Source organism: Lepisosteus platostomus, chromosome 28 (genome assembly GCF_059453375.1).
Source record: "Lepisosteus platostomus isolate fLepPlt1 chromosome 28, fLepPlt1.hap1, whole genome shotgun sequence".
Lineage (NCBI taxonomy): Eukaryota > Metazoa > Chordata > Actinopteri > Semionotiformes > Lepisosteidae > Lepisosteus > Lepisosteus platostomus.
This window is the reverse complement of record NC_142638.1, coordinates 6,531,899-6,557,474: the sequence shown is the minus strand read 5'-3', so window position 1 is coordinate 6,557,474 and position 25,576 is coordinate 6,531,899. Positions and strand designations below refer to the sequence as shown.

Genomic DNA, 25,576 nt, shown 5'->3' with positions numbered 1-25,576 from the left:
TGTGAAACAAAGACCTCGAATCGTTTGTTACGCTTGAAACCACTTTTATAGAAATTCTTGATCTTAAACATGACGGTTTCTGAACATGAATGTTACAAACCAGCTAATTGATACAACGGGTTGAAATAAATCAGGGTGCTGGCTTGAACCACATGATTAAGTAACTTGTTTCAGACTCCCACAACTGTGTAAGCATTATGAACAGAATGCACAGAAATGCGCAGGATGACCAGTTAGTACAGTACCAAGGCTTACTCATCCCCATTCCTAAACAGCTACAAATTATAGTTGAGCAAGCACCGATTCGTCCCTTCCTAGCCCTACGGCAAACCTCCAGTGTTTCTATAGGCAAAACCCCAAGGACCTACAATCACACACCAATTCAAACTAATTTGCCAACTTAACCGTTTCCAGTTCTTGCAAACCAGCACATTGCAAATCACACAGAAAATTGGTGGATCTCACTTTTAAAAAAAATCAAAAAGGGCCTAATTCAATTTAAGATCATTTGGAGTAAAAGTCAGTAGATGGTGATTCCAGAGGACTATAAAGTGCTGCTGTAAGGAATCTTATTTGTTAGCTCTAGTCAGATACTCAGCACTGCCTACAGTATTATCTGCACAGTATAAATTCATTCTCCACTGTAATATGCAAGTATTCCATCATCCACACAGTGCTTTCTGAAGCAGTTGCACTGGATATTTGCAAGTAAACACGTCACCAAATGCCAGCATACATACAGTGAATTTCCAAAGAATCTCCCAGGGCATATTTCAAGAACTGGGTTGTGCGGGTGTTCAAGATGCAAACAAAAAAGGAAGTCAGAAAAAAAACAACAATTCAACTTGTTTGAGCATTAAAAAAGTAGATTTTATTTAAACATTAAGATCACAGAAGATATAAAAATAAAAAAAGCTTAGAAAAAAGATGCACTAGAAAATATTTACAGGACAAAAGACAACGCACAAGACAAAAAACAGCTTCTAATATGAAGGCAGCGCTTTCAGACAGATGGGATTTTTCAATGAAAACGTCAGGCCTGAACAAGGGGGAAAATGCAACAGGAAACCTGTGTCCAGTTTAAAGGTGGTGTGGACTGTCAGTGTTCTGTCAACGCGGCAGAGACACACACACTAATAAGAACCCAGTGCCCTGCACATTTCCACACCTGTGCGACCAGCAGTAAAGGACTCACTTCACTGCTAAGGGAATTAAACCTTATATATGTAGGCGACATTAATTCTCGCCCCCTTCCCACTTTTAGTAAACATTTTAACCTCTACCTTGTCAGTAGGTGGATTTCCACTGCACTGAAACGGGGACTAATTTGTCAGCTTTGAGACCTCCTCCGTTGTAAAACCAAGTGATTTCAGGCTAGTGCTGCAGAATACCATCACTTTACTTGCGATGTATCCACTTCTGCTCAGATCCAGAGGTCAAATATCCTCTAGTATGTCATGTCTATATCGAAAACTTTGTTCATTTCAACAAATGATTCAGAAAAAGTACTAAACTTACAGGTGCCTTGAAGTTGAGTTAGATTGAGCCATAAGCTGAGATTCTCAAATATTCACGAGAATCTACAAAAATGCTTTAAAGCAGCATTTCAGCAGAAAAAAAATCTAAAATAGCTACAACAGTTAAAACTGTCAGACATTAATACAGTGGTATTGAAAACCTCTTCGGAGTATTTTTCTATTAGAACCAAATTAAAATTCAGGCAGTGTCGTTTTGCAGCAGGCCCAGGGGGGGAGATGACAATGCACAGGTGCTGATCGCAGTGCCCTGCTGCTCACGTCCTTGTGCCCAGCCAGGAAGTACAGCACTCTAGAAGTCCGAGTCCGAGTCATCCAGGGCGTACGATACAGGCTTCTTGGCTCGGCCCACTCTGCTCCGTACTGGCAGCTCCTCCTCGTCCGACAGCTGGAAGCTTTCGTCGTCTTCCCACTTCTTCGCTTTCTGAGGGACAGAGGGACACAGGTAGGGAAAGGGTAAGGAAGGACACGGACCCAGGCGGAGGAGAGGATGTAACCACTGGAACCGGGTGGGTCAGGACACAGGCCCACGTTCACCGCCTTCTCCAGCAACACTGAATGTGAAATGTGGTGGATCTGAACCATCTGATATTCTCGATTGCCGATTTGAAAGGCAAAAAAGTGCTGTTGCACATGGATCATCACCTGTTACCTAAGAAATATAATTTGAAAGAAGAATAGGATCTTAAACAGCTGCAGAAGTCTGAGGCACAGCAGATATGAAGTCACCATCTTGGTTATCAGCTGTTTAACCAACAGCTAATACACAAAAGCACAATTTATAATCTGCCGCTCAATGCAAACTAGCAGCATTCAAGGTATATCAAGACGCCTGCAATTTAAATGCTTTTTGCTGTAAACAAGACTAGTAGGATTAAAACCTTATCTGAAAAAAAGAAATAATTTGAAACGGGACAGGGCAATATGCTTTGGCTCAATGCCACATTGTCATGGCTGTAGGCAGCACCACAGGCAAAACCTTTTACCTCTGCTGGATGCTTGACAGGGGTTTTGTTACAGCAGCTCACCCTAGACAAGCAGCAGCTCGACTGACCTTGCTTGCTGTCTTTTTGCCGGTGATGCGGGATATGAGATCATCGGAGCTGGTGTCGGACTCGGAGGTCTTCCTCTTCCGGCTGGCCTTCGGCTTGGCCGTGCTGGTGCTGGTAGATTTCTTCTGCTCTGTTGACTTCGACGGCAGGTCGGAGTCGCTGGAGGTCAGGGCTGATGCCTTGACAGATTTAGGGGCAGCCTTGGGCTTGGACAGAGCCTCCAGGATCGATGGCTGCTTTTCATCTGGGAAAAGGAGAAGGGGAGAATTGAGCACGAGAGAATGAGGCTTCCGTACACCTTCCAAAGCAGTAGGGCTGTCAGATTAGGCACAACCCCACAATCTCTCTGCAGCACATAGTGTCCTGCCAGGGAGCAGTCACTGCCAGTCATATCACGGGGCTAGAAAGGAGTGCATGTGCAACCACTACAGCCCCTTTAAATCCTAATCTGTTGTACGAGGATGTTGCCCTCCCTCATTTTCACTTTCACTATTGTCATTCTGCACCTATACAAATGTACAAGAGAATGAAATAGTTTCTCCGGGGCCAAGGTGCACAATGCACTAGAACAGTCAGAACCGAGAATCATTAGCAGCTAATGAGGTAATTATTTAAATTTTACTTATATGCCATGTCAAGAGTAGATAAAGAGATAAATAAACGGGTATTTACAGTAGTATACGTAGTAATGTGCAAATAAGCATTCTGAAACCCAGGGGTGGCTGGGGAAGCAGGAGACAAGTGCAGACAACAGGGCAGGAGAGTCACGACACGACAGTGCCAACATTACATTCTGACCTCTCAGCGTTGGAAAAGACTGGGGGAAATGTTCAGTGGCTACGCACCTAGGCAGGGTGTGGTTTCAACTGAAGCTTAGTTTATAAAACTTAAGATGAAACGTCTTCCACTTTGTACAGATGATCAAAAACGGTTAAAAGAGCAGTCAAACGAGAACTGTTCTCGTACAAGTTTCTCCACTTTTCCAGCGGTGTGCTACTCATGCTTTGACACACCCAACTGACAAAACCCTGAGTGCTGAGATCGCACCCCTGCTCAGCTGTGCACCCGTGTTTTTATAGAGTGTGCAGGTGTGACAAAGGAGGGGCACCTTTTTTCTTGGGGGCAGCAGTGCCGAGCTTCTTGGTGCGTTTCTTGGCAGGGGCCTCCTTCGTCGGGGGCTTTGCCGGGGGGTCAGAGGGTACAGCCGTCTGCTCCGCTCCATTGTCCTCAGCTACAGTGGGAATAAACGCAAAACAAAATCAGACCGAGCATCTAGACTGAGCCCAGCTTGACCCAGTTTTCCCCATGGGAAGCTGGACACATGTTCGTCCCAACAGAACAGAGAGAAGCAGCTCTGAATGGACTAAAACTAAACTGATCGCTCGCCAAACAGGGATGATCAACAGAACGTTGGGGAAAAGCCCCAGATTGATTACCTCTGCTTCCAAAGACAACCGCAAAAATGAATAAGTTACATAAACATGCAAACTGGAAAAAAAAAAATCGATAAATTCTGATAACAAAGGAATACAAGTGACTGTCAAAATGTAGAAGTGCTGATCAAAAGGCGATATAGCCCATGTTTTCTAAAACAAATGATGAGAATGAATAGCCAAAAATTTTTAGTAGAAAGACGATTTGTTTTCAATTGATTTAGTGGCAAAAGTTGTTTCAGCAGCACATGTCTATTTAAATGTAAACGAAACCATAGTGGGAACAGTACATACAGGTCAGGTCAATGCTGCACATGCCCTGAAGAGGCTTGTCTTTTTTCTCCTTCTTTGCTGGCTTCTTCCTATAAAGGCAAATGAAATTGTGTTAAGCTGTAACCTGAAAGTTGTCTTTGCAGCATGAAAAACACCATTTAGATCTGACAAAGGATTCCTTACTTTCCCAGGAATTAATATATAAATACCTTTCTTTCCCCAGGAATTAATATATGACCCTGTCAAAGCAGTTTTCTGCTCGAGGACAAAAGTTACCCCTGGCACAAAAGCCTATTGCAGAATCTACAATAACTGTCAAACTCATTTTCAACCCTGTTTGAGTGAGCCTGAAATAAGCAGCCCGCATGTGCAGACTCGCAGGCCAAACATTGAGGTTAACAGCATTAAACCAACAACAGGCGTATTAGGATAAGGCTGACTTTCTTTTTGCAGTCTTCCACGATGGACTGTCGCAGATTAAAACGCATGCCAGTTTTATCACGCCTTCAAAGGGCTTGGCTTCTAGCACATTAACACACGGTGGGGGAAAACGGTTAAATGCGGATTTGGCACGGAACGCAGTAAGGAAGGGGGGACTGACGTGAGCTTGGGTATCACGGATTGCATCGATTCTTCATCCTCGCTGTCAGCAGCCAAAGCCTCAGGACAGAAATCCGAGTCCTCAATGTCATCGGCTTCCTTCTTCTTCCAGTCACAATCATCCTCACTGCTTGAGCCCTCATTATACTTCGCCTGAAGGGCTGCACAAATAAAATAAAAGCTCAAAGCTCTGTCCACATGGCATCATTTTGATAACATTTCGGCAGCACTGACCCAGCATCTTTTACACAATAAACAGGAAATTTGTTATAAGATCAAACAGTGTCATCAGGAGTAGCTTGGCTTTTAATTAAAACAAGGAAATCATCACAAATCCACATCAGGGTTACCCGTCAACACTAATTCGATTCCCAGTTTTAAGGCAGTACTTCAAGATGAAAGCAACTCTGGTATTGGAAGGAAGCAAATTTGGCATTTTGCAGTCAGCACTGGAGTGCTCAAAACATGACAAAACACATCCCATTGGCGATGGACTCGGCTGCTCAGAATCACACCATTACAGTCAAAGAAAAGGTTGACAGAAGCACACAGTGGAAGCAAAGGTGTCTTGAGACTACAGAAAAATAGTGAATAATCTGTCCTTTAACTTCTCTCATCATACAGAAATTCAGAGAGAAGTGCTCCTGCTCACAGTTCTAGTTGTCTCTGGAAATAAACATTTGGTTTAATGACCTGTGGATCCAGCAGACATCTACAGGACATTGAATTTAGGGAATGTGACCTCTGATGATGGCCGTGACTTTTGTCAGTGTTTACCAACAGGAAGGCAGTAGGCAGCTGGCGTCTGCTGAGGGACACTAGTGCCGATGTGACCCTCCGCCTGCCAGTTAGTTCTTAGTTACCAGGCTACACCACCCTCTACCACGGCGAGAGGAGCCAGTCTTGCCTTTGGTGCAGCGCTCTGCTTTTTCCCTGGGCTGCACCTCGGCCTCGGCCTCCGACTCGGAGTCGGACCAGGGGTGGCTCTCCTTCTGCACCGGCTTGAACTGCAGCACGGTCTGCTTCCCACTCTTGGATGCTGCGGGAGACCACCAGATTGAACACAGTTCACAGGACTTCGCCGTTCACCCTGGTCACCTAGAGGGACTGTTTGTAGCATCAAGCATATATTTCATGCCTGTTCTTTCTGATTAAAGACAAATCAATACATTGGTATTTGCTGAACTTTTGACTCCCCCCCCCAATTTTGAGGAATGGGAAGAGAACCTGTCCCCCCCAGAAGATATATCTAGGTGTCCCTCTACATATAGATGCATTTTACAACATTATCCCTTCTCATACTTTACTCCTAAAGCAGCACTGAACTATCGCTGTCAGCAATCTGGTTTTAACGTCACTGGAGGGGAATGGTCTCTACTTTAATGTTTTAAAGCTGAGAAGTTCAGAAAGTCAAGCCCAGCACTCAGAATTACCTGCTTTCTTGGCGGGCTCCTTCTTGGTTTTTTTAGCCAGTCTCTGCGCCAGACTTATTTCTTCTGAGTTACATTCTCCATCCTCCCCTCCCTCCTCCTCAAACTCCATCTTCACCACAACTGCATCCTCACTCTGACGAAAAGAGCGAACAGGTGAGATTCTGGTAGCGCCGTGCGCGGAGTAAGGAGTTAAAGAGATGGTATGTGTCCGGAACTGTTTCACATTGAGGCTTCAGCAGCAGCACAACAACTCTGATAAATCCATTGTCACACCAAACTAGATTTGCAGAGGAAGAACTTCCAGAAAAACGGTTCCACCATTTTTTAGACACTTTTGAAGAAAATCAACATTTCGTGTTTTTCTACCCCCAAAAAAGGTTAGCAACTACCATTTAAAATTGCATTACTTTCTTTCTGGTGATGTCTGGAATCAAACGTATTGTGCATCATGGTAACTATACACAGTAGTCAATTTTAAAAGCATCAGGTTTTGACAGGGATACCAGATGTTTTATTTTCGCTTGTTTATTCGAGCGCCTTCTTGGACCTTTGCAAACTCAGCACTTGAAAAGTTGACACTGGGGTGTCTGCCTGTCTCACTGGCCCCAGCTGAGTCCAGCCCCTACCAGCCTGCAGCACTGCACCATCACACCCAAACAGCTCAAACTGGCAGACTGCCTACTCAGTGTTCTCTTACTGGGGTCAGGATGGGTCTATAATGAAGCTCCTCCTGCAGAAACGATTTAGTCTAGTCATTTGATATGCCTTACAGAAAGTAATCAAACCCGTCTACTTTACCCCACAGTGGAAAACATTTCTTAAACAGAAAGTCCTGAGGAGCACGAACAGAAAAGGGAAAGGAAACCTCCATTCTCAAAAGTTCACAATTCTTTCGTATTAACACTTTCGCTGCAGACAGGAGCACAAGCTGAAACACCGGGCCCACGGGTGGCCATCGGACCGGTCCATCTCGCGGTGGCGGATGACCGTCTGAAGGAAGCCCGCTACAAACCTTGAGTTTCTTGCCCTTCTTGGTGGCGTCCGCCTTTTTGTTGGCATCGGCCTTCATGGCGCTGGTGATGCGTGGCACAACACGGCGGCCCTGGGGCGTGGGCCGGGTCTCCTCCTTCATCTTCACCAGCTTGGCCCTGCCCGTCTTCCCCTTGGTGGCCTTCACCTGCACAGCTGCGTCCTCCTGCTCCTTCTGCTCCACTTGCTGCGAAGGGCAGAGGGCGGGTGAGAGGCCGGACAGGCCAGCCAGAGCGACTCCGGTTCACACAGACAAGATCTCGTCCCAGCTCAGTTTACCCGACTTTCAGAATGCCACTTCACGTCTAGAAGAGCTAATATGGGAAACTGTTGAATAACTGCCAATAAACAAACTTAAAAAAGGAAAACTATTAAGATACATCGGGATTGCTTTGCATTCGTCTTCAATTTAAGATGGAAAACCCGGTGTGGCATGGATTGGAAAGCATATGGAGTACAGATGAACTTCACAAGATGTACTTGATGGGATGAAAAGGCATTTGCAGCTCTCTCCAAACTCACATCCAGCATCTCCACCAAGTTGGCCAAGTCCTGTTTCCAGAGGTCAGAAGGGCTCTTCTTCTTCAGTGTGTTCAGCTCATTGGTCTACAGAGAGAAGGGAAATGAAGTAACAGCACGAGAAACCTACAGGGCAGGAGAGGAAGGTGTAATGGGGTTCTCTAGACAAATTCACACTGCAGGCAGAAATACAAAACCTACTGAAAATATGCTTCTCAATTTAGGGGAGCACAGGGTGAGGAGAAGAGGGAAATAGCCTATAAATTGAGGAACAAGACCTCAAAAGAAGGATCTCACCTTGACATCTCTTTGCTTGCACAACTCCTCCTTCTTCTCTTTGGTCAGGAACCACATGGGCATGCTGAGCAAGTAGTTATAGTCCGGGCCTGACAACTGCTCTTCTGAAGTCTCCTCTTCCTCAGTGTCTTCCTCCTCAGACTTGGCAAAAGAGGCAGGGTAGACACTCATTTAACGACATGGAACCTGGCACTTCATCAGTTACACATCATAACTGCATCCTTATCGATACCTTCATATCTTGCATAAAGATCAGCAGTGAACTCTCATTCACAAGGGAATGTCAATCTTTAATCAATCGCCAAATGTTCGCATAAGAGCATAAAAATTGGAAATGAAGAACCATACAGCACTATAGAGAAAAGCCCAATTTTTATTGCTGGAAAGTGTGAAATTTAAGAAACACGAGTACCCACCTTTTCTTGGGCTTCTTTCCAAGCCTTCACAGGATCAGAGTCATAGCCCATCTCCTGCAGCATGCGGATCAACTCCTTCTTGGGCTTGTTCTCTGGGGGATGGAGAAATGAAAGTCATGCCCTCATTCAGTCACCATAACAGTTAAAACAAATCTGTACACCAGCCATGTAAAATCTAGTTGTGTGCTTGAAAATTTTTTTTTAATAAATTTAAACCATGCTTGCAGAAGTGGCACTGAGTGGTGTTGATGACTGAGTGGTCATAATTAAGGCTTGAGATGTTGAAGCTCTTGAGTGACTCAACCCATATAGGCATCGAGCTGTTATCCAGACATCACTAGGTTGAGCCTGGGGCATGTTATTTATCAAGGGGCTGGAATTCTTCAAGCAGCAGTGCCCAATGGGCAGAGTACTGTGTGGTGGGGTGGGATTTGTCAGGGTCTCTTAGCTACACAGCTGTTCCCAAGATAGTGAGCTTGGCATGATGCTCCATTCCCCCAACTGGTATCAACCTTCCAACATTACACACTGGGAAGGTTGCAACTTTTAAAATGTTGCATCTCTCCATCTCTCAAACAGGTACGGCTGAATAGCCAAGTCAAAACCAATTGCCAAATCCCCGTTTCTTGTGTAAAGAAATGCTAATAAAGAACTAGCAATGCAAAATCACACCACAGGATACCATAGTAATGGGTGAACTGGCCAAAGGGACTCACCGATGACCAGTTTGCCCTCAATCTTCTCTAGGATGAAGCGTGCCTGGTTGGAGAGCTTGGCACTCTCCGCCCCCAGCATGCCCAACAGCCAGTCCTTGCGCAACGTATAATACTTCAGTCGCAGCTCATAGAAGTCCTTCAATATGTCCTGAACAAAGTCATACTTCTTCAGGCTTCCAGTGTGGTCAAATAGAACCTGACAAAAAATGGACAGACGTCATTAACAGAACAGAAAAACAAAAACATTGTTGAACCTGTGCACACAAACGTGATAGCACCATAACCAGGATCAGGTTCTGAATGGAAGGCACTGTAACCAGGCTAAAAAAAAAAACTTATTATTCTACATTATTCTACATTTACTGAAGACTCATATCAAGCCGAGATTTGGCATGAATTAAGATGGAGTTTCGAATATTTCTTTCTACAGTTCCACAGACGTCTCCAGCACACTACCCAGATCCTTCAAAGACGGAGGGAGACATTACCATGGAGTTGCAGGTGAGGGTGGTCTGCAGCTTGAAGACCTTGTGCAGCCCAGCAGCCTCAGCCTCAGCCAGCTTCTCCTCCGTCATCTTGACGACGAAGCGCACGGTCGTGTCCGTGTGGTACTCTTTATAGTCGGTGATGAGGGCCGGGACCTTCTCGGTGCCGTTTAGCATGGGCTCCAGCACATTCTCTTTGTAGGTCTGCAAGGGAGACAACAGTGGAGGGATTAAAAGACAAAAATCCACCGAAGAAGCTGTACAAATGAAATTGGGAGGGAACAAAAAGGCAAAAAGATTCAAATTTAGTCTGCATTGGTGGAGAGAACTAGGAGAAATTAAACATGCACAAAATTACCTGTTCACCAGGTGCACATATTCAATTTTCAAATATTTTGTTTTGAATAAAAAAAACAGGGAACATGCACAGCAGATATCCTAGATATACATTACTTCCTGTGAATACTAAAGTTCTTCCACGTGATATGGTGGATAAGCAGCTACTAGAGAAAAATAACTAACATTAATACAAGTCCAAAACATCAGTCTGCTGTAATCTGTAGTTTGGTGCAGATGCAAGGCGCTGGGCTTCTTGAAGCACTAACCTGAGTCCACGTCTTCACTGGCAGCTCCGAGATTTCAACGGTGGTGGAGTCGATAATGGAGACTTCACCGTTGATCACATACTGGTTAGGAAGCAGCTCCTCAATGGTGCCCTTGAAGTTCTTGTAGTTGGGGAGCTATTAAAATGAAGTCGATCAGTAAGTCTGAAAAACTTCCAGATTAAATGTAGACAAAAGGCAAGAACGGCCACGTTTAAAATATGCAAGGAAAAACAAAAACACAGCATCACCTCCCCAGGATGCAATAAGTACAAAGGTTTAAAGTAACCAATCCAATAACGCTATAGTTTTGACAGATGCAGCAGGTGTCGACTATACTGGGTATAACTCAAGACTACAGTTTCATTGTATGCATGAAACCCAAAACGCATGTGAATTCTCAGTTATGTATTTAGGAAACCTTCCTATTTGATTGCACTGAACCAAAAGCAATATCTATTAAGAGAACTTCTGGCTGCTAACAAAAAAACAATCATGGGAAAACGGCACATAAAAGAACCTCCAGCATCTGAACAGCAGGTTGACAGTGAATGAGCTTTACATGATGGAAAAAATGACACCTGCTTCCATTCTACAATAAGAAAGGTTTAGCCAATACTGGTTAACTTGGGGGACAAAAAAATCCAAATTAAGACCTGATTTGACTTTCTGAAGTAAAATAATGAAAGATTTCAGTGTAGACTTTTGTTTCTTTTTGTGTTGTCTTTTGGGTAATGATTAAACTAATGTAGATGTGGACAATTATGTTTCTGCCTTTAACCTCCCTGTTTCAGCTGGCAGAGAGTTAAAAAATGTTCCTGCGAACAAAGAAAAAGCTGGAAGAAGAAAAAAAAACCTTAGCATCATGCACAGTTTACACGTTTCTTCAATAACTGGTCTGAAAAGGGAGAGGAGCCCCTAACCGTCTGTCACGGGGAATACAGTGCGGTTTGGACAGCAGCCCCCCGAGCGCGCTCACCATGGGCAGGGGCTCGTCCCCGTCCAGCAGGCGGCGGATGTTGTTCACGACCTCCCGCACGTCGAAGTTGGGGATGCGGCTGGCCCAGCCCGTGCCGATGCCATCGGCGCCGTTCAGCAGCACCACGGGGATGATGGGGATGTACCACTCGGGCTCCACGCGCTGGTTGTCATCGTAGTTGTTCTTGAGCAGGTTGTCGTCAACCGGGGGGAAGAGCAAGCGGGCCAGAGGACTGGGGGGAGAGGCAGGTCTCAGACGTTGCGATACCAGCAGTAAGCCATGCCGAGTCATAATGTGAATCAGCCTGTTTGGAAATGTACTTAAACCCCAAAACACCTTTGTTTTATTTTAATACATCCAAAGTAATCAAAATGGCCATTTGCAAGCATTAACTTATTTCCCTGCGGTTGCGGACGTGAAAGGGGAACTGCAGTCCCAGTTTCTCAGACTGATTAAAACTCTGTAACAAAATAAAATAATTGATGGAGTAGAAATCGCAAATTAAGCACAAAATCGCTTTGTGAAACTATTGTACGGTTGTCATTGTTGTCACAAACCCCTAGTCTCGCCACAGGTGAGAACGAGATGTTGTGTGAATTGCACTGCCCTTCCTGCTCACTAGTCACTGTAATGACTAACCTAATGAGGTGTCTGAGTGATCAAGTACAGGTGGTGCAGCAGACATTTCACCGATGTGGTCTGCATGCAGAGTTAACAAGTAGTATTTGTCGGAAAACTGTCTCGAAGTTGAGAGCAATATTTCTATGGGATTAATAGAGATGTTTTCACAAGCCCATTTCTTTACCACGTAACAAGCCTGCTTCACCTCACCAAATGTTCTATTGACTCGTTCTGAATTGCAGAATAAGTCACTGCGTATACCTGGAAATTGTCTATTTTGTGATGCAAACTGGAAGTTTTACAAGTTACTGTGTACATTTTACTTTCATTGTGGTTTGAAATGCCTTCAGTGCTGATTCCTTCTATCCCTGAAATATAAAGACAGCATTGCAGTTCCTCCTTAACGGTTTAGAGCCACCTGCATTTATAGACATTGACCACCTTAGTCTCATCAATGTACTAAACAGCTATGCAAAAAATGTGCAACATGGTGGTTTCTAACCACTTGAGAAACGTTCCAAGTCACAAAATCACACTGGAAGTGCACAATAGCGTCCACACAGCAGCACTGACCTCAGCATGGTAAAGATGTATCGAGGACTGGCAGCATCTTTGCCACCATGCAGCCTTGTACCAAACTGCCCGAGGGGCTGCAGGAGGTTAAGGTTGTTGCTGCCGACAAAGTTCTGAGCCAGGGTGATGATGGTCATCATCAGGGACATCTATGAAGACAGCAGCAAAAGCCAATATACAAGGGGTCAGCCTGGGGTTTGATGTCACGATGCATGATATTCCTCAAAGGGACTTCACAAATGCCAGCCGGTTGAGCTGCACTGCAATCTAAATTATGCATCTGCTCTCTTGAAGGATGCAGGACACGCAATGACCTTTACATTATGACCCAGAAACCTTCACAAAATCAGAGAATTCTCCTAAATAACCCTCATGGAAAAGAGAAAAGATCTGGACATCACAAGGGAATTTCTCCCTTGCAGCGTCGTTTCTGTCCTCAGGTTGTGTTTTTTCAGTGGAAAACATGAGAACCACAGGGCCCCAGGAGGGACCCGAGCCAGCTGCGTCAGGGCTGAGGGTGTTCAAGGCTGAGTAGAAGTTCAGTCTGCAGGAGCTTTTCGCAAAAACTTGCTCAAGTTTTTTTTTGTCCAAACAGGAATCAAAGCTCAGATCAGGTAGTTTTTTTTGTTATGCACTGCAGTACAGTTAAGAGTGAAGTACAGCCTCGTGGTACAGAAAAATGCCATGCGGTATAAAGCACGCCGTGTTCCACTCACCTCACCGTGGTGATAGGCAGATGTCTCGGCCACAGAGCCCGCCAGCTGAGCCACCTTCACCTCCCGTTTGTCATTCCTCTTGAAGCAGGTGAACAGCACCTTCCTCTGGCCCGGTTTCAGGCCTGGGAGACACATGGTGGTTAAGAGATGCAAAGGGCTGGTTTATAAAAATTGATTGGCATCACTAAGTATGAACCACAGAGTATTTGGTCCCATTTTAGACCTAGTATCCCAACAGAAGAATGTACAGGCAGTGAAGCAGACAGCAGCTCCCTCAGACTCCTCTTGACAGTGATGGAGAAACGAGATCCACCAGGCTGCTTTCTAACTTACCATCCACCAGACTGGGAATGGACCTCTCGTTGTCCGAGTTGGAGAACAGGACCAGCTCTTTGTTGATGAATTCATTGTATGTCAAGTATTGGGTGGTCTTCCCATACAGGTAATCCTGCGAGAGACGGATGCTCTGTTAATTGTGGTTGGGGGGCCCAGAATAGGGATGGGGTGACAATTTTAAAAACAGTCTGCAGCCAAACCAAATGCCAAACCCAAAAACAAATGGTGTCCTGACCCATATTTTCTGGTGCTGAAAATAAGTGCAGAACTTCAGATGCAGCAACTACAAATGTGAAATTCATGCTCACCCTTCACTTAAGCAAACCTCTGAAATGCTGAGTGCTCTTAAAGGGGAGAACAATTACGTATGTGACAGCTGTGCATGCAGCTCTACATCATAAGGGTTTAGTCTCTTAGGGTGCACTGGGCTGGAGCCCGCGGCCTGCAAGTGAACCAGACCAACGGATGGAAAGGGGCAGACGTTTGCTGAGCAAAGTTTCTCAACAGAAACCAGCAAAACCATTACACACCTTCTGAGAAACAGAGCCACAGAGCTTAGTTACTCAGTGCTCCAATACCATCTTTCTTAATGTTCCTACATTACATCTTAATTAAAAAATTTTTCAATGGAAAGATAACACTTTATACAGTGGATTAATGAAACAGTCGAAAGATAACGGACTTTCCCCCCCCATGCCAAGACTCGTACATGCAGCAATCATGCGTTATACAGCTTCAAATGGTCAACACAAGGAACCAAGTATTTTAAAAAGTTGATCTCGAGACAATCGGGGGCTGAAAACTTCATTAACGAAAGCGTGTTTCTCACCTCCTGCAAGCCGTGCTGTCTCCGCTGTCGGCGGTCCGCCATGAATCTCGTAAGCCACTCTTTGCGTTCGTCAACCTTCTTCTTACTAAAGGCCTACGAGAAATCAGTGTGTGACACAGAGACATTTCCCCCAGTCTACCCAGCTACACTCTTCCCTAATGCCCAAAATGAGCACATGATGATTTGGATCTGACAACTGTTTCAGTTCGAAAAATTTCACTAGCAAGCAAAAAGGGCACTTAAGCAAGAGAAAACAATGACATGATAGTGGGGACCAGTAGGGGGCGCTCACCCCGAGGTCTGTGTGGGTCTATAGGTCTAATGCCACAGTATAGTGACGGGGACATTATACTGTAAAAAGATGCCATCCTTTGGATGAGACATAAAACTAAGGTCCTGACTCTTTGAGGTCATTAAAAATCCGAGGGCTTTTTCTCAAAAAGTGTAAGGGTGTCACCCCAGTGTCCTGGCCAAATTTCCCCCTGGATCTTACCAATTATGGCCTCCCAATAATCCTCATCTATGAATTGGAGTGGCCACAAAAGCGCTATATAAGTGTGAGGATCACTGATAAACAAGTAAAATAGAATAGAGCTGCTGATCTTTGAAACCCCCCGTGCAACATGTATATATTTTATTGTGTATCAATAGGGTCAGTCAGTCCTCTTCAAACGTGCTCACCAGGGTGATTGCCTCGTCATCGGCAGGACCAGCATACTTGAAGGGGATTCGATGTCTTTCCATGTCGGCAAAGTATTCCTTTGCCTCCTTAGAAGTGCTGGTACCCAGACCTGTAGAGAAGACACAAGGGGGTCTCAGTGACAGATCCAGAGATCACCACCCTGGGTCGATAGCAAGATGGCGGATCTGCACTGTTCCTGCAAATCTGAAAAGTGCAGAAAAAGTAGGGTACAAAAACCTAGGCTTCTGAAGAGAAACTTGAATTTTAAAAGATGAAGAAACTCCTCAGCATGTTTGAAGACTCTCTGTACAGGAGGATTACAGAAGGTTATGGGAACTAAGCTGTTCAACCTTTTCACTTACAATAATAAACCTTTCAGAAAAGCCTGCAAGAACATGAAACGATGAAGTATGTGTGGTTGAAAACACGGGTTTGAACTGCCCCACAGGCTGATCTCAGCCCTCAAATGCTCTAACCATATTAACACCCAGCACAGGAAAACTGAACACCAAGGGTCCCCCACAGTCTCACCATGAAGAAGAAACCAAAATTTCCAAGAGTGCTGAAAGACCTGGTCCAAGACACAGCTTAAACCACCTTCCATACAATTAAATTGAAGAGATATGAATAGGTTTAAAATGGATTTCCAGCAATTCTGTAAAAGGGCTGCTTACTTTGCCAGCTGCACTACCACAGGTGTTTACAACAAACCTTTGTAGTACTTTATTTTCCAGGATTTGAGGTTAGACTGGCTTTCCTTCCATTCATTAAATTCGGGGATGCTGTAAAAGCACAGTTCTTGCTTCTTGTTGGATGCCTAGTGGGGGCAGAAGTTGAAGAGAATAAGTGTATGGTCTTTGGACAGTTTGGTCACTACAAGGTTTCAGAAAAAAATGAGATTTCAACTGAAATAGTCTTTTCCCAAAAAGTATCAAACTTCCCAAAGGTAGGTTTAGTCTCACTTCTGTAAGTATCACCTATGAACATATACTAGAGTATAGAATCATATGCTTTTTAGGTTCCCCAATGCAGTACATATATTGCTTAAAAAGAATGATTAGCCTAGTTTATACTTTAAACCAACTTAACAACTACTAGTAGTAAACTAATGTTTGATAATTATTTACATCCATCTTTCCTTCAAAGAACAGTCAACATTGATTGTGTTAACAAAACATCAATTTACAAAGAAATATGATCAATATCTATAAACTGAAGTGGTGGCCCACTGAAAAAAATACCTTGATGATGGGGGTGATGAACTCCTCCAGGAAGTTGTGCCTAAGCAGAGAGGGCCAGTTGTGGTGAATGAAGTTAATCAGGAGTCCCTTGATGTGAGACCCATCTTGATCCTGGTTGGCAAAGGGAAGGAAAACAATATACATCACCCCTGGAAACTTCATATGACACTATATTATATATATAACATATATATTGCACTGCTGCCAGGAATACAGCTCTCCAGGCTGGTCTGCCATTACACTTTCTGATGAAAGACATCTGCTTAATCAATTAGACTCTTTCATGGTCCGATTTGACGGTCACAATTTTTAATTCACATTTCACACTAAGTCACTTGAAGAAATGGCATTCACCAGTCTGAGAAATATATTCGAACCTCAAATGTTTCTTAATTTTAGGCTACTATTTTTCCCCGTTATGTTCCGATGTATATTCCCTTTTCCATCAGGTCAGTGTGCATCAACACCACATTAGGAGTACAAGTTACTTCGCAATAAAATGTAACGGCTGTACTATGGGAAATGTCTCTTCTGTTCCACAGCTCTACATAAGAATGGGCTTCCACTGCACCCATCCTATCAAGCTCCATTAGAAAAGCTGTGAAGGAAACTGACCCGCAGGAATGATTCTGGCACAGCTGGTCTATATACACTGAAAGTCCCACAGGACTAAATCCAAACTAAACTTAGGACTGAAATAGGAAATACCAGCTAAAATCAGCACCTTGTCCACAGTCCTCTTAGTTGGAACAGAGGTCACAGTTATTACCAAAGGGTTTTGCTAAAAGTGGTGGGAGAAAGAAGCAGCAAACAGTGTTCCGTCACAGCACAGACCTGATCTGTCATGATCATGATCTTCCCATAGCGCAGGGTCTTCAGAGACTCGGCATCACTGTAGTTCTTCTTGTACTGCAGCCCGACAATCTTGATGATATTGTTGATCTCTGCATTGTCCATAATCTACGGAAGGCACACAAGCATAAAGAATTTAACTCCTCAGTGATAAGATACTGAAATACATTTTTTTTAGTACTTTCAATATTAGTCTGATCTATTTTAACCGATTATGCTATTGCTATTTAAAAACAGTAATTCCAGTTCACCGTATCCCCTTCTGGAAATCGTGAGCCAGTAATTTCTCACATTAATGTGCGTTTAGCATAGTCTGCTGCACTTACAGAAATCGTGTAACTACAGAAGCGACCAAATGACATTTCCAGATCCCTAGCCCCAAGTGCAAGCAAGAACTCAGACATCAAACTGATGTGCATGATATTTCCTAAATGTCAGCAAGACGTGATTAACAGCAAGAATGAAATGCGAACGTTTCAAAGTCTGAAGGTTAAAACAATTCTACTGTTTGATACAGTTAGATCCTAGGCGCCACAGCACTTGGTTAGCTCAAGTGTTAGTTTGAAAAGCCATTAAGATCTACTAAAAGATGATGCATACGAAAATCCACTTGCCTAATGAATCGTCTTTAGGACACAGTGCTGTACATGCGTTCTTAATTCAAAGATTTACTCAAAACAAAACCTTTCTTTGCTCTCAGGAAAGTCTGGAAGCAACTCTGACTATGATATGAAGGATTACAGAAATGAATTCATGAGTTAAACCTCCAACAGCACTTTTTAAAAAAACCCGTCTGATATGCAGAAATCTGCGCAGTGAGCTCCTTGCTGGTCCCGGCTGCCCGAGGCCTACCTGCTTGTGCGAAGCCTCCCGCACGTTGAGCATCTTCCCCCGGAGGGGGAACACCCCGTAGCGGTCTCTCCCAACCACGCCCAGCCCAGACACTGCCAGCGTCTTGGCCGAGTCTCCTTCGGTCAGGATCAGGGTGCACATGTTCGAGTTCTTACCCCCTGGGGGAGAAAAAATGATTCACACTATTGAGAGCTTTTGTGGAAACCTTCAGTATTCTAGTGCCTATTAATATTGAGAGAAAAATAATCAATCCTGCTGGATAACTTCAAAAGCACCATTTGACCACTCATGGCTTTAAGCTTCATACAGCAGGGCAGTAATTCTGAATAACCAAGATAAGATTCTTACTCCAGAACGTTTTATGTTCCTGGCCTTGTTGTTTTTGCTTTTGCCCACTTTAAATGCTATGTGTTTTAAATACCTTATATATTTTTAAACATCTACTGGAGCCACAACTCAGGTCCTCACAGTCAGCCAGAGAGCAAGCTTCTTTCTCCACTGGCCTCCCTGCAGCAGGGCGCTAAGTCTGGCTACTACAGCAGTGCAGTTTACCTGCATCGTTGGCATCATCCAACTTGGGGACCCCCTTGATCTTGGTGTGCTTGACAGCAGAGCACTTCTTATTGAGCTGAGTCTGAGCCTTGAACTTCACCCAGTTCATGACGCTCTCCACAACCCCACAGGAGGTGGCCTGCAACACACACAGGAGACAGGGAAATGAACCACACCTGCAGGATGCCCATAAGCTCTGTGTGTACAGTCTAGTGAGGAGTTCAGAGGTCATAACCACACGTTTGATTAGAACTTGACTGCAGGAGTAAAAAAAACAAACAATGAAAGGGATCTAAATAAAATACAGGAAGAGAAGATCAAGGTTTCATTCTTTCATTTTCATCTAAGTCACTGGGATGTGAGATTTAGGTTTTAGTCTTCCACATAGGTCAAGTAAATATATGCATTGAGCCATTCTTCAGGAGCTTATATGGGAAACAAGAACTCCCCTCGGAGAAGTTAATACAGCAGCTCAGCCCACAGTCCAGGAAACAAACTCACGGCCTTGATGAACTTCTCGGTGAGCGGACACGTGGAGCCAAAGCTCTTCTGCTGCAGGGTCATGTTCTCCTTGGTCTGGGAGTCAAAGGTGGGGTTCTCAATCAGGCAGTTCACAAACAACCAGATGTGGTTCTTCACCTGCAGGGCAAAAACACCGTGGGAGCCAGCAGGCACAGAACGAACCCTCCTAAAGGATTCACTGCCTGCAACCATCCTATTGTCAAACCATCGCAAGTCTCCGAGCTTCGCGTTTGGATGGCAACCTCAGAAAGTAGTAACAGAAGTCAAAGGAAGATTAAATTCCAGTTTAACAGTTTAAAGCCCTCTGACCTACCTGGAAGGGCTTCACTGTGACACCAGCCTTGTTCTTCTTCTTGACAACTTCGATGAGCTTGCCGACAATCTGGTCTGCCACGTAGTCGACGTGCCTGCCACCCTAACAAGAAAGCAGAACCAATACGCTGACAGGAAGTCCCACATTCACTGGAACAGTGTTATACCCGAAGAGGCACGAGTTACCCAACATGCCAGTAACACAAAACGAACCAGACCGCAAACTAAGGGGAGGCCGTGGAGTCACCTTGGTAGTGGCGATGCCGTTGACGAAGCTGACTTGCTGGAAGCCCTTCTCGCTCATGGTCATGCACACCTCCCAGCGCCCGTTCACCACCTCGTGGATGACCTTCAGCGGTATGCCCAGCTCGTCCACCTTGTCCTTCACGTACAGATCCACGTAGCTGCGGAAGCCATTCACCTGCAGGCCGGGAAAGAAAGAGGACTAAGGGTCAAAAACGCACAAAAAAACATCTTTGTAGTGTATAATTAAGAGACTACATTTTAGTACACCTAATTAGCCAGGTAGGCTTTATTTCCAAACCACGACTGAGAATACATACTGTTACAACAAATCAACAGAGAACACTGTTTGGACATGCAGTGGTCCAAGAATCGCCCATTGCAATTAATAGTGCACATTCTTCTCTCATAAGAACAGGGATTTGAGAAGAATTTTCTCTCTTAAAACGTACATTTTCTAGGTTATCAACGGCTAGACACTGATATAATATTCACAAATACAGACAAAACACATTCCTCTAAAATATTTACAGATGCAAGCAACTGCCTGGTGAGGCACTTGCTACAGAAGCAGACAGTGCAATACGAACCGACAGCTTCTGTCCATTGAGGAAGACTTTGACCCCCGCGGTGGAGCCGGCCACGTCGTACGCCCTCCTGGACATCAGGGCCACCGTGTCCTTGTCCAGAGACTGCATCTTGAACTTGGCCAGGTCCGGCTGGAAGGTGATGCAGGTGAACTCCTCCCCGTCAAAGGCCCTGATCTTTGCCTCGCCCGCGCGGCCCATGTTATCGTACCACGTCTGCGAAGCAGCGGGAGACGAGGAGAGGGAGATCAGTGCTCGTGTCGCAGCAAGACTGAGCACCTGTTTGCAGGACAGTGGAGAGCTGAACCTCTTACAACACTTTTACCATTACAGGGGCGTCTACAGTCCACTCTGACATGAGTGACTACTGGGGGTGACAGTTATTCTTGCTGTGGATATTGAGAACAGTTTAATTGCAATAGTAAGTGTCTGACTCTATACATTATATAGTGAGAAACACCAACAGGAACTGATGTCAAAGCAATTCAAACCATTACGCAAACAATTTCCACGAAACTTAATTGCAGGCTTAAAACAATGACATTCCCCCCCCCCAACATGCTGTTACAAAAAACAAGAACTTTTTGATGCACCTAAACTGACCGGACTGGGATGAGCTCAGCAGGAAGAACCTTCACTAACTTCATCACTTCACCATTTAAACAAGAACCCCTGATCAAATTCTTCATTTTTTAACCGATAAACTGTAAAATCAAAAGGATCCCACCACCATGTTATTTATCATGAAATATGATGTCTCTCCATCACATTTTCCAACATCTGTACAGTACTTCACCCCATCCTTCAAAGTGCCCTACCTGTTTAAAACACTTCCTGGACTCATGACAGGCTGTCTCCACAGTGAACTTGGTGCTGAAAATATTACACAGCTTGGCACCATATCCATTTCGTCCACCTAGAAAACCAGCAAATGACAAGCTTGAGATTATGACTTTAATGTCTCAGAATTTCGCAACACACAAACTAGATTAGGGTGAAGTGGGGTTATAATTATTCTTCCGACAACCACACTAACAATGCATGTATAACGCCAAGTACAATCATGATTCATTTACAGCGGTCAGCCTTGGCATCCGGTCATTCAAGCCTAATGGATGCCTGCTTTTATCACTGCTAATGGCTTGAAGATTCGCCCCCGCCTGCTTCAGGTGCAGTGCCAGTCAGTCTTCAACACTTCGCGCTTGGCTGTGGTGGACGAGGGGCCAAGAGGTTTGAGGTTCTCGTCTTAGTATTGGAGCACACATGCAAACAAGCATCTCACTGCACTTGAGCATGTGACAAATAACCTGAACTGAGCTGAGCTGAGCTCGGCTGGCCTTACCAGTGACTTTCTTCTGGTCGTCGTTGTAGTTGCTGGATGTGAGCAGCTGTCCAAAGATCAGGGCCGGCACGAACACTTTCTCCACTTTGTGCTCGACCACAGGAATGCCCTTCCCGTTGTTCCACACGCTGATGGCGTTATTCTCACTGGCGACAAAGTCCACACAGAGACCCCAAGTAAATACCCAGCCGCCCTGACCATATACAATAAGATGTTTGTCCCTATAAAGATGGTTCCAATTCCTCCTGAAATTTAATTCTCAAGGAAGCACAGCTTCCCAAACAAACATTTTGATCCAGGTGATAGAAAGGATTTCCGAGAGTCAGTGACACTCAAGTGATTTTTTAGAGGTGTGTCATTGATAATTGTTTCCATAATAGTGTACTAGTGTAGGAATAAGTGTAGCGGTGGATTACAGGGCAAGTATGTGACTAAGGCAGGGTTTGGGAAGCCCAGTGGCTTTTGATTTTTCCTCCAATTAAGTCATTTACTGTTAAATGATCCAGGGATTTATTTAACTTGAGCTTTTTCATGGTTTTCAGTTCCGAAAACACAATAAAATAAAGTATCTACATTTGAAAAAACCACTCTAGGTACTGAAATGTTAAAATGTTAACGCTAAACTGTCGACTCGATTGCACCCTCGACTATATTCTAGAACATCACTCACGGGTCAATGTTGATCTTGATGCAGGACATCTTCTTATCCCTCTGTTTGTTATCTGCAGCATTCACTGGAGAAAAACAAGATCTTAGATTTAGGCTTTTACTTATTTTTCAAACAGAAGAACAGATTTTCTAGCTCAATTTTCAATAATCTTGAAAAGCTGTGTTTAATACTGTTGATCATTAATATGCACAGAGTCAAAAGGATCCATGGAAATATCCTCTTACGGCAATGTTAGAAAACAAATACACACCGTCCATTATCCTGTGGCGCTATGAAAAAGATCAATGGCTCAATGCTGTATGGTATAACAATGTCCGGAAGAGAGACACATCTTTGTCAATTAAGCACAAATTATTACAGCAGAAGGCTACTCTGACACCACCTCACATTATTGATTAGTACCTACCAAGGATTTCATCAAAGATCTTGTACAAGCCAGGAACAAAAGTCACATCTCTGCAGTTCATTCCGATTTCTTCATCCATCACCCACATTTGCTAGAAAAGAAGGCCATCAAAACTTAGTTATCTATTGTGGAACATCAAACTGGGGCTCTTCAACAAGATTTCAGTGTGAGCTGATTGTTAGTTGACTGGTGCCACAGCCTTCATTCAATGCAGTAACATTGCAAAGCATGCCGGAACTCTGCATTAGGAAACATACTAGAAACTAGGGAATCCACCATAGGCTGCATTTCTTACTGGACTGTCCAACTACAGCAGGTTCTCAACATCCACAAGGGTTCAGTGCAGAGAACCATCACTAACAACCAAACTGACATATAACCTTGTACCATTGCATAATGTACTACAGTTTAGAGTACACATGGCGAAAAGATATGAGACACCCTCCCTTAAATGATCACGAAAGTATTAATGCACTAGCTTTGAGTTGACAAAAATAACATCCATCCACTAAAACGGGGTAATAAACAGCATGAATCCAGCCTCCGCCTACACTTTCCCGGATATATAAAGAGCTGCCACACTGCAAACTGCATGGCCAGGTGCCTGCCCGCCTGTGTCACAAGTGCTCACCTGTGTCACGGGCTCCACAGACCCGATGTAGGTGTCGGGACGGAGCAGAATGTGCTCCAACTGCGTCTTCTTCTGGTAGATCCTCTCCACAGACAGACGCTTATCATCCTTCGCCTTGCTCACAGGCTTGTTCTCAAACATCGTCTGCAGGGGACACAAAAGGGCAAGAGGTGGGCGACAGCAATTTGGCTTTACAAACGCACCCTGTGGACTGGTATTTAGAATCCCAGTCTGGGAGAGCCACTGTCCAGCGGGATTTAAAGATCCACAGCAGGGAAAAGTTCTTGCAAAAGAGCTTAAATGAAGCCAATAATCAGTTCAATTGTATTATTAATAGGTGCGCTGGAATGAAAACCAGCCCTGCAGAGGTGAAGTTCGGTTTACCGTTTAGCTCATGCCATCAAGGAGTCTGAAACGGTTTTTAACTTCCCACAGGAAAAGTGCTGCATGAAATGATTGTGCCTTACTCTGGTGTGGTAAGAGAAGAAAGCGATGCGTGTCAATGCCACAGGCGGTAGTGATTTAAAAAAAAATTAGGGGGGGACGGGGACGGACTGAAGTTCGGCTCGCTGCCACCAGATTGTAAACTTGACCAAAAAAAAAAGTTAACGGACAACGCTCTTCCGCCCCGCTCGTCCCAGACCGAAGCACTTAACATTTGCAAGTGTAAATAGTCTTTCGTTTCTGTACACAAGAAAGACTAGACATCCTCTGTAGCAGCAGCGTTCTATTTAGTCAAACCCCACAATATTTACCCCCCAAATTTATAATTGAAATATCTCGGAAGATTCTTCGTCCCAGATACAATGCCTGTCACTGTGGTAATTAAGAAAGGTTATCAAAACGCCGAACTCTACTTTCCTTGGTTCCGCTGGGACAGTAAGATGAGAACTGGTCAATAATTCAGTTCTTGCAGCCGAATAAGTAAAGCAGAAATCACGGAATCGTAGTTTTAGGGAAATCGAGGTAGGATGACCGTCAGGGGGCATGACAAACTGAGTCCAGTTCTCGCCATTTTGTGAGCACTTCAACGACCTGGGGACATTCACGATCTGAAATCTGATTTTCATACCCATCACCGGCTGCGATCGCAGGCTGCACGCAAACAGGACAATTTACCCTCGCCAGAAAAGAAAAAAGAAGAGATGTCCCAAGACGAAATCGAAAGCACTTATCTGGAAAACTTTACATTAAAATAATATTTTAGCATTGGAGGATTGGAATGCGGTCATAAATCCAGTTTTTTACTGTTCTGATTGTTTTCATAATCCCAGATTAAAAACTCCCCCCACCCCGCAAGTCTTTTTGCCTTACATAACGGTTTTGAACATGAATGTAAAACCGTGTTTATTAGTCCAAATGAAATAGAATTGTTTAATCGTGCACAGACGAGGAAAGAAACAGGTATATAATATTTTCAAGTAAGCATTCGGCTCCAGATTTCGGTTTTCCCTCCACAGATACCACCCGCATGCTCGTCGACATTAACCTTACCTTCAGCGTTCCTTCAGAGGCCATTTCTTAACTATTCGAGCGGTATTACAACCTATATAAAACAGAGAATGGCTGTTTTACTAAAACAGATGAATAAAGCTAAAAATATCAACGCTAACAAAACCCTCTCAACCGAACCTAGCACTACACTTTAAACCTCTGCAGAATAACACTGACTACCACAACCGACAAAGAGCCAACCCTTCACCGAACTGCATTTTCAAATTTAAAAATACGTTTACATTGCGCTTCAAAGATTGACCAATCAGATCCCGCGAAGCCTACTGACTTCCGTTTGAAATTGGTTTTTTTTTCGTGGCTGTTTCCGCTCAAGTGCTGTCATTGACCAATCACAGGACACAGCAACATGTTCTTCGTCTCACATTGGTTATCGTGGACAGGACGGGGCGGTGCGTCGCAAGTTGAAATAGCCAATCACATCAAGAGAGGAGAGTAACCAGCATTGGTTTCGCGCTGAATCGTAGGTTTAATAATCTTTAAGCAGCTGTAGGGTTTTTTTTAATAGCTTTGATCCAAAATGCACTACGAATGTGCAAAGCTGGACTTTAAACGTTGTTGTTATAAGATTTTTATTTTATTTGTGCAGTTATGTATCCGTACTTTAAACTGTATGCAGTAACGCTGTATGTAAAAAGACTTCCCCCGAATACAGGACTCTATATTATGACTCCATGTGGAAGCCTCTCTGGAGCTTGAGAACACGTTATTTGCCGCGGCAGGACCAG

The 25,576-nt window shown here is 44.2% G+C and overlaps 1 protein-coding gene across 1 annotated transcript; it reads right to left on the bottom strand.

Annotated features, from left to right (window-relative positions):
* Nucleotides 1–845: 845 nt before the first annotated feature.
* Nucleotides 846–25,063, bottom strand: top2a (DNA topoisomerase II alpha). Its single transcript, XM_088623293.1, has 35 exons — nt 24,831–25,063; nt 23,337–23,480; nt 22,706–22,796; nt 22,300–22,363; nt 21,630–21,775; nt 21,106–21,203; nt 20,291–20,503; nt 19,705–19,878; nt 19,459–19,560; nt 19,125–19,262; nt 18,624–18,762; nt 18,072–18,229; nt 17,202–17,327; nt 16,368–16,478; nt 15,838–15,943; nt 15,126–15,235; nt 14,445–14,537; nt 13,613–13,727; nt 13,280–13,401; nt 12,564–12,712; nt 11,370–11,601; nt 10,394–10,528; nt 9,792–9,992; nt 9,304–9,499; nt 8,588–8,679; nt 8,172–8,312; nt 7,878–7,961; nt 7,339–7,542; nt 6,327–6,459; nt 5,801–5,932; nt 4,895–5,054; nt 4,315–4,382; nt 3,696–3,818; nt 2,590–2,831; nt 846–1,959 (listed from the first exon to the last, which is right to left on the bottom strand). Exons 1-35 carry the CDS (start codon nt 24,852–24,854, stop codon nt 1,828–1,830), a joined length of 4,698 nt encoding a protein of 1,565 aa, XP_088479419.1. The 5' UTR covers nt 24,855–25,063; the 3' UTR covers nt 846–1,827.
* Nucleotides 25,064–25,576: the final 513 nt, after the last annotated feature.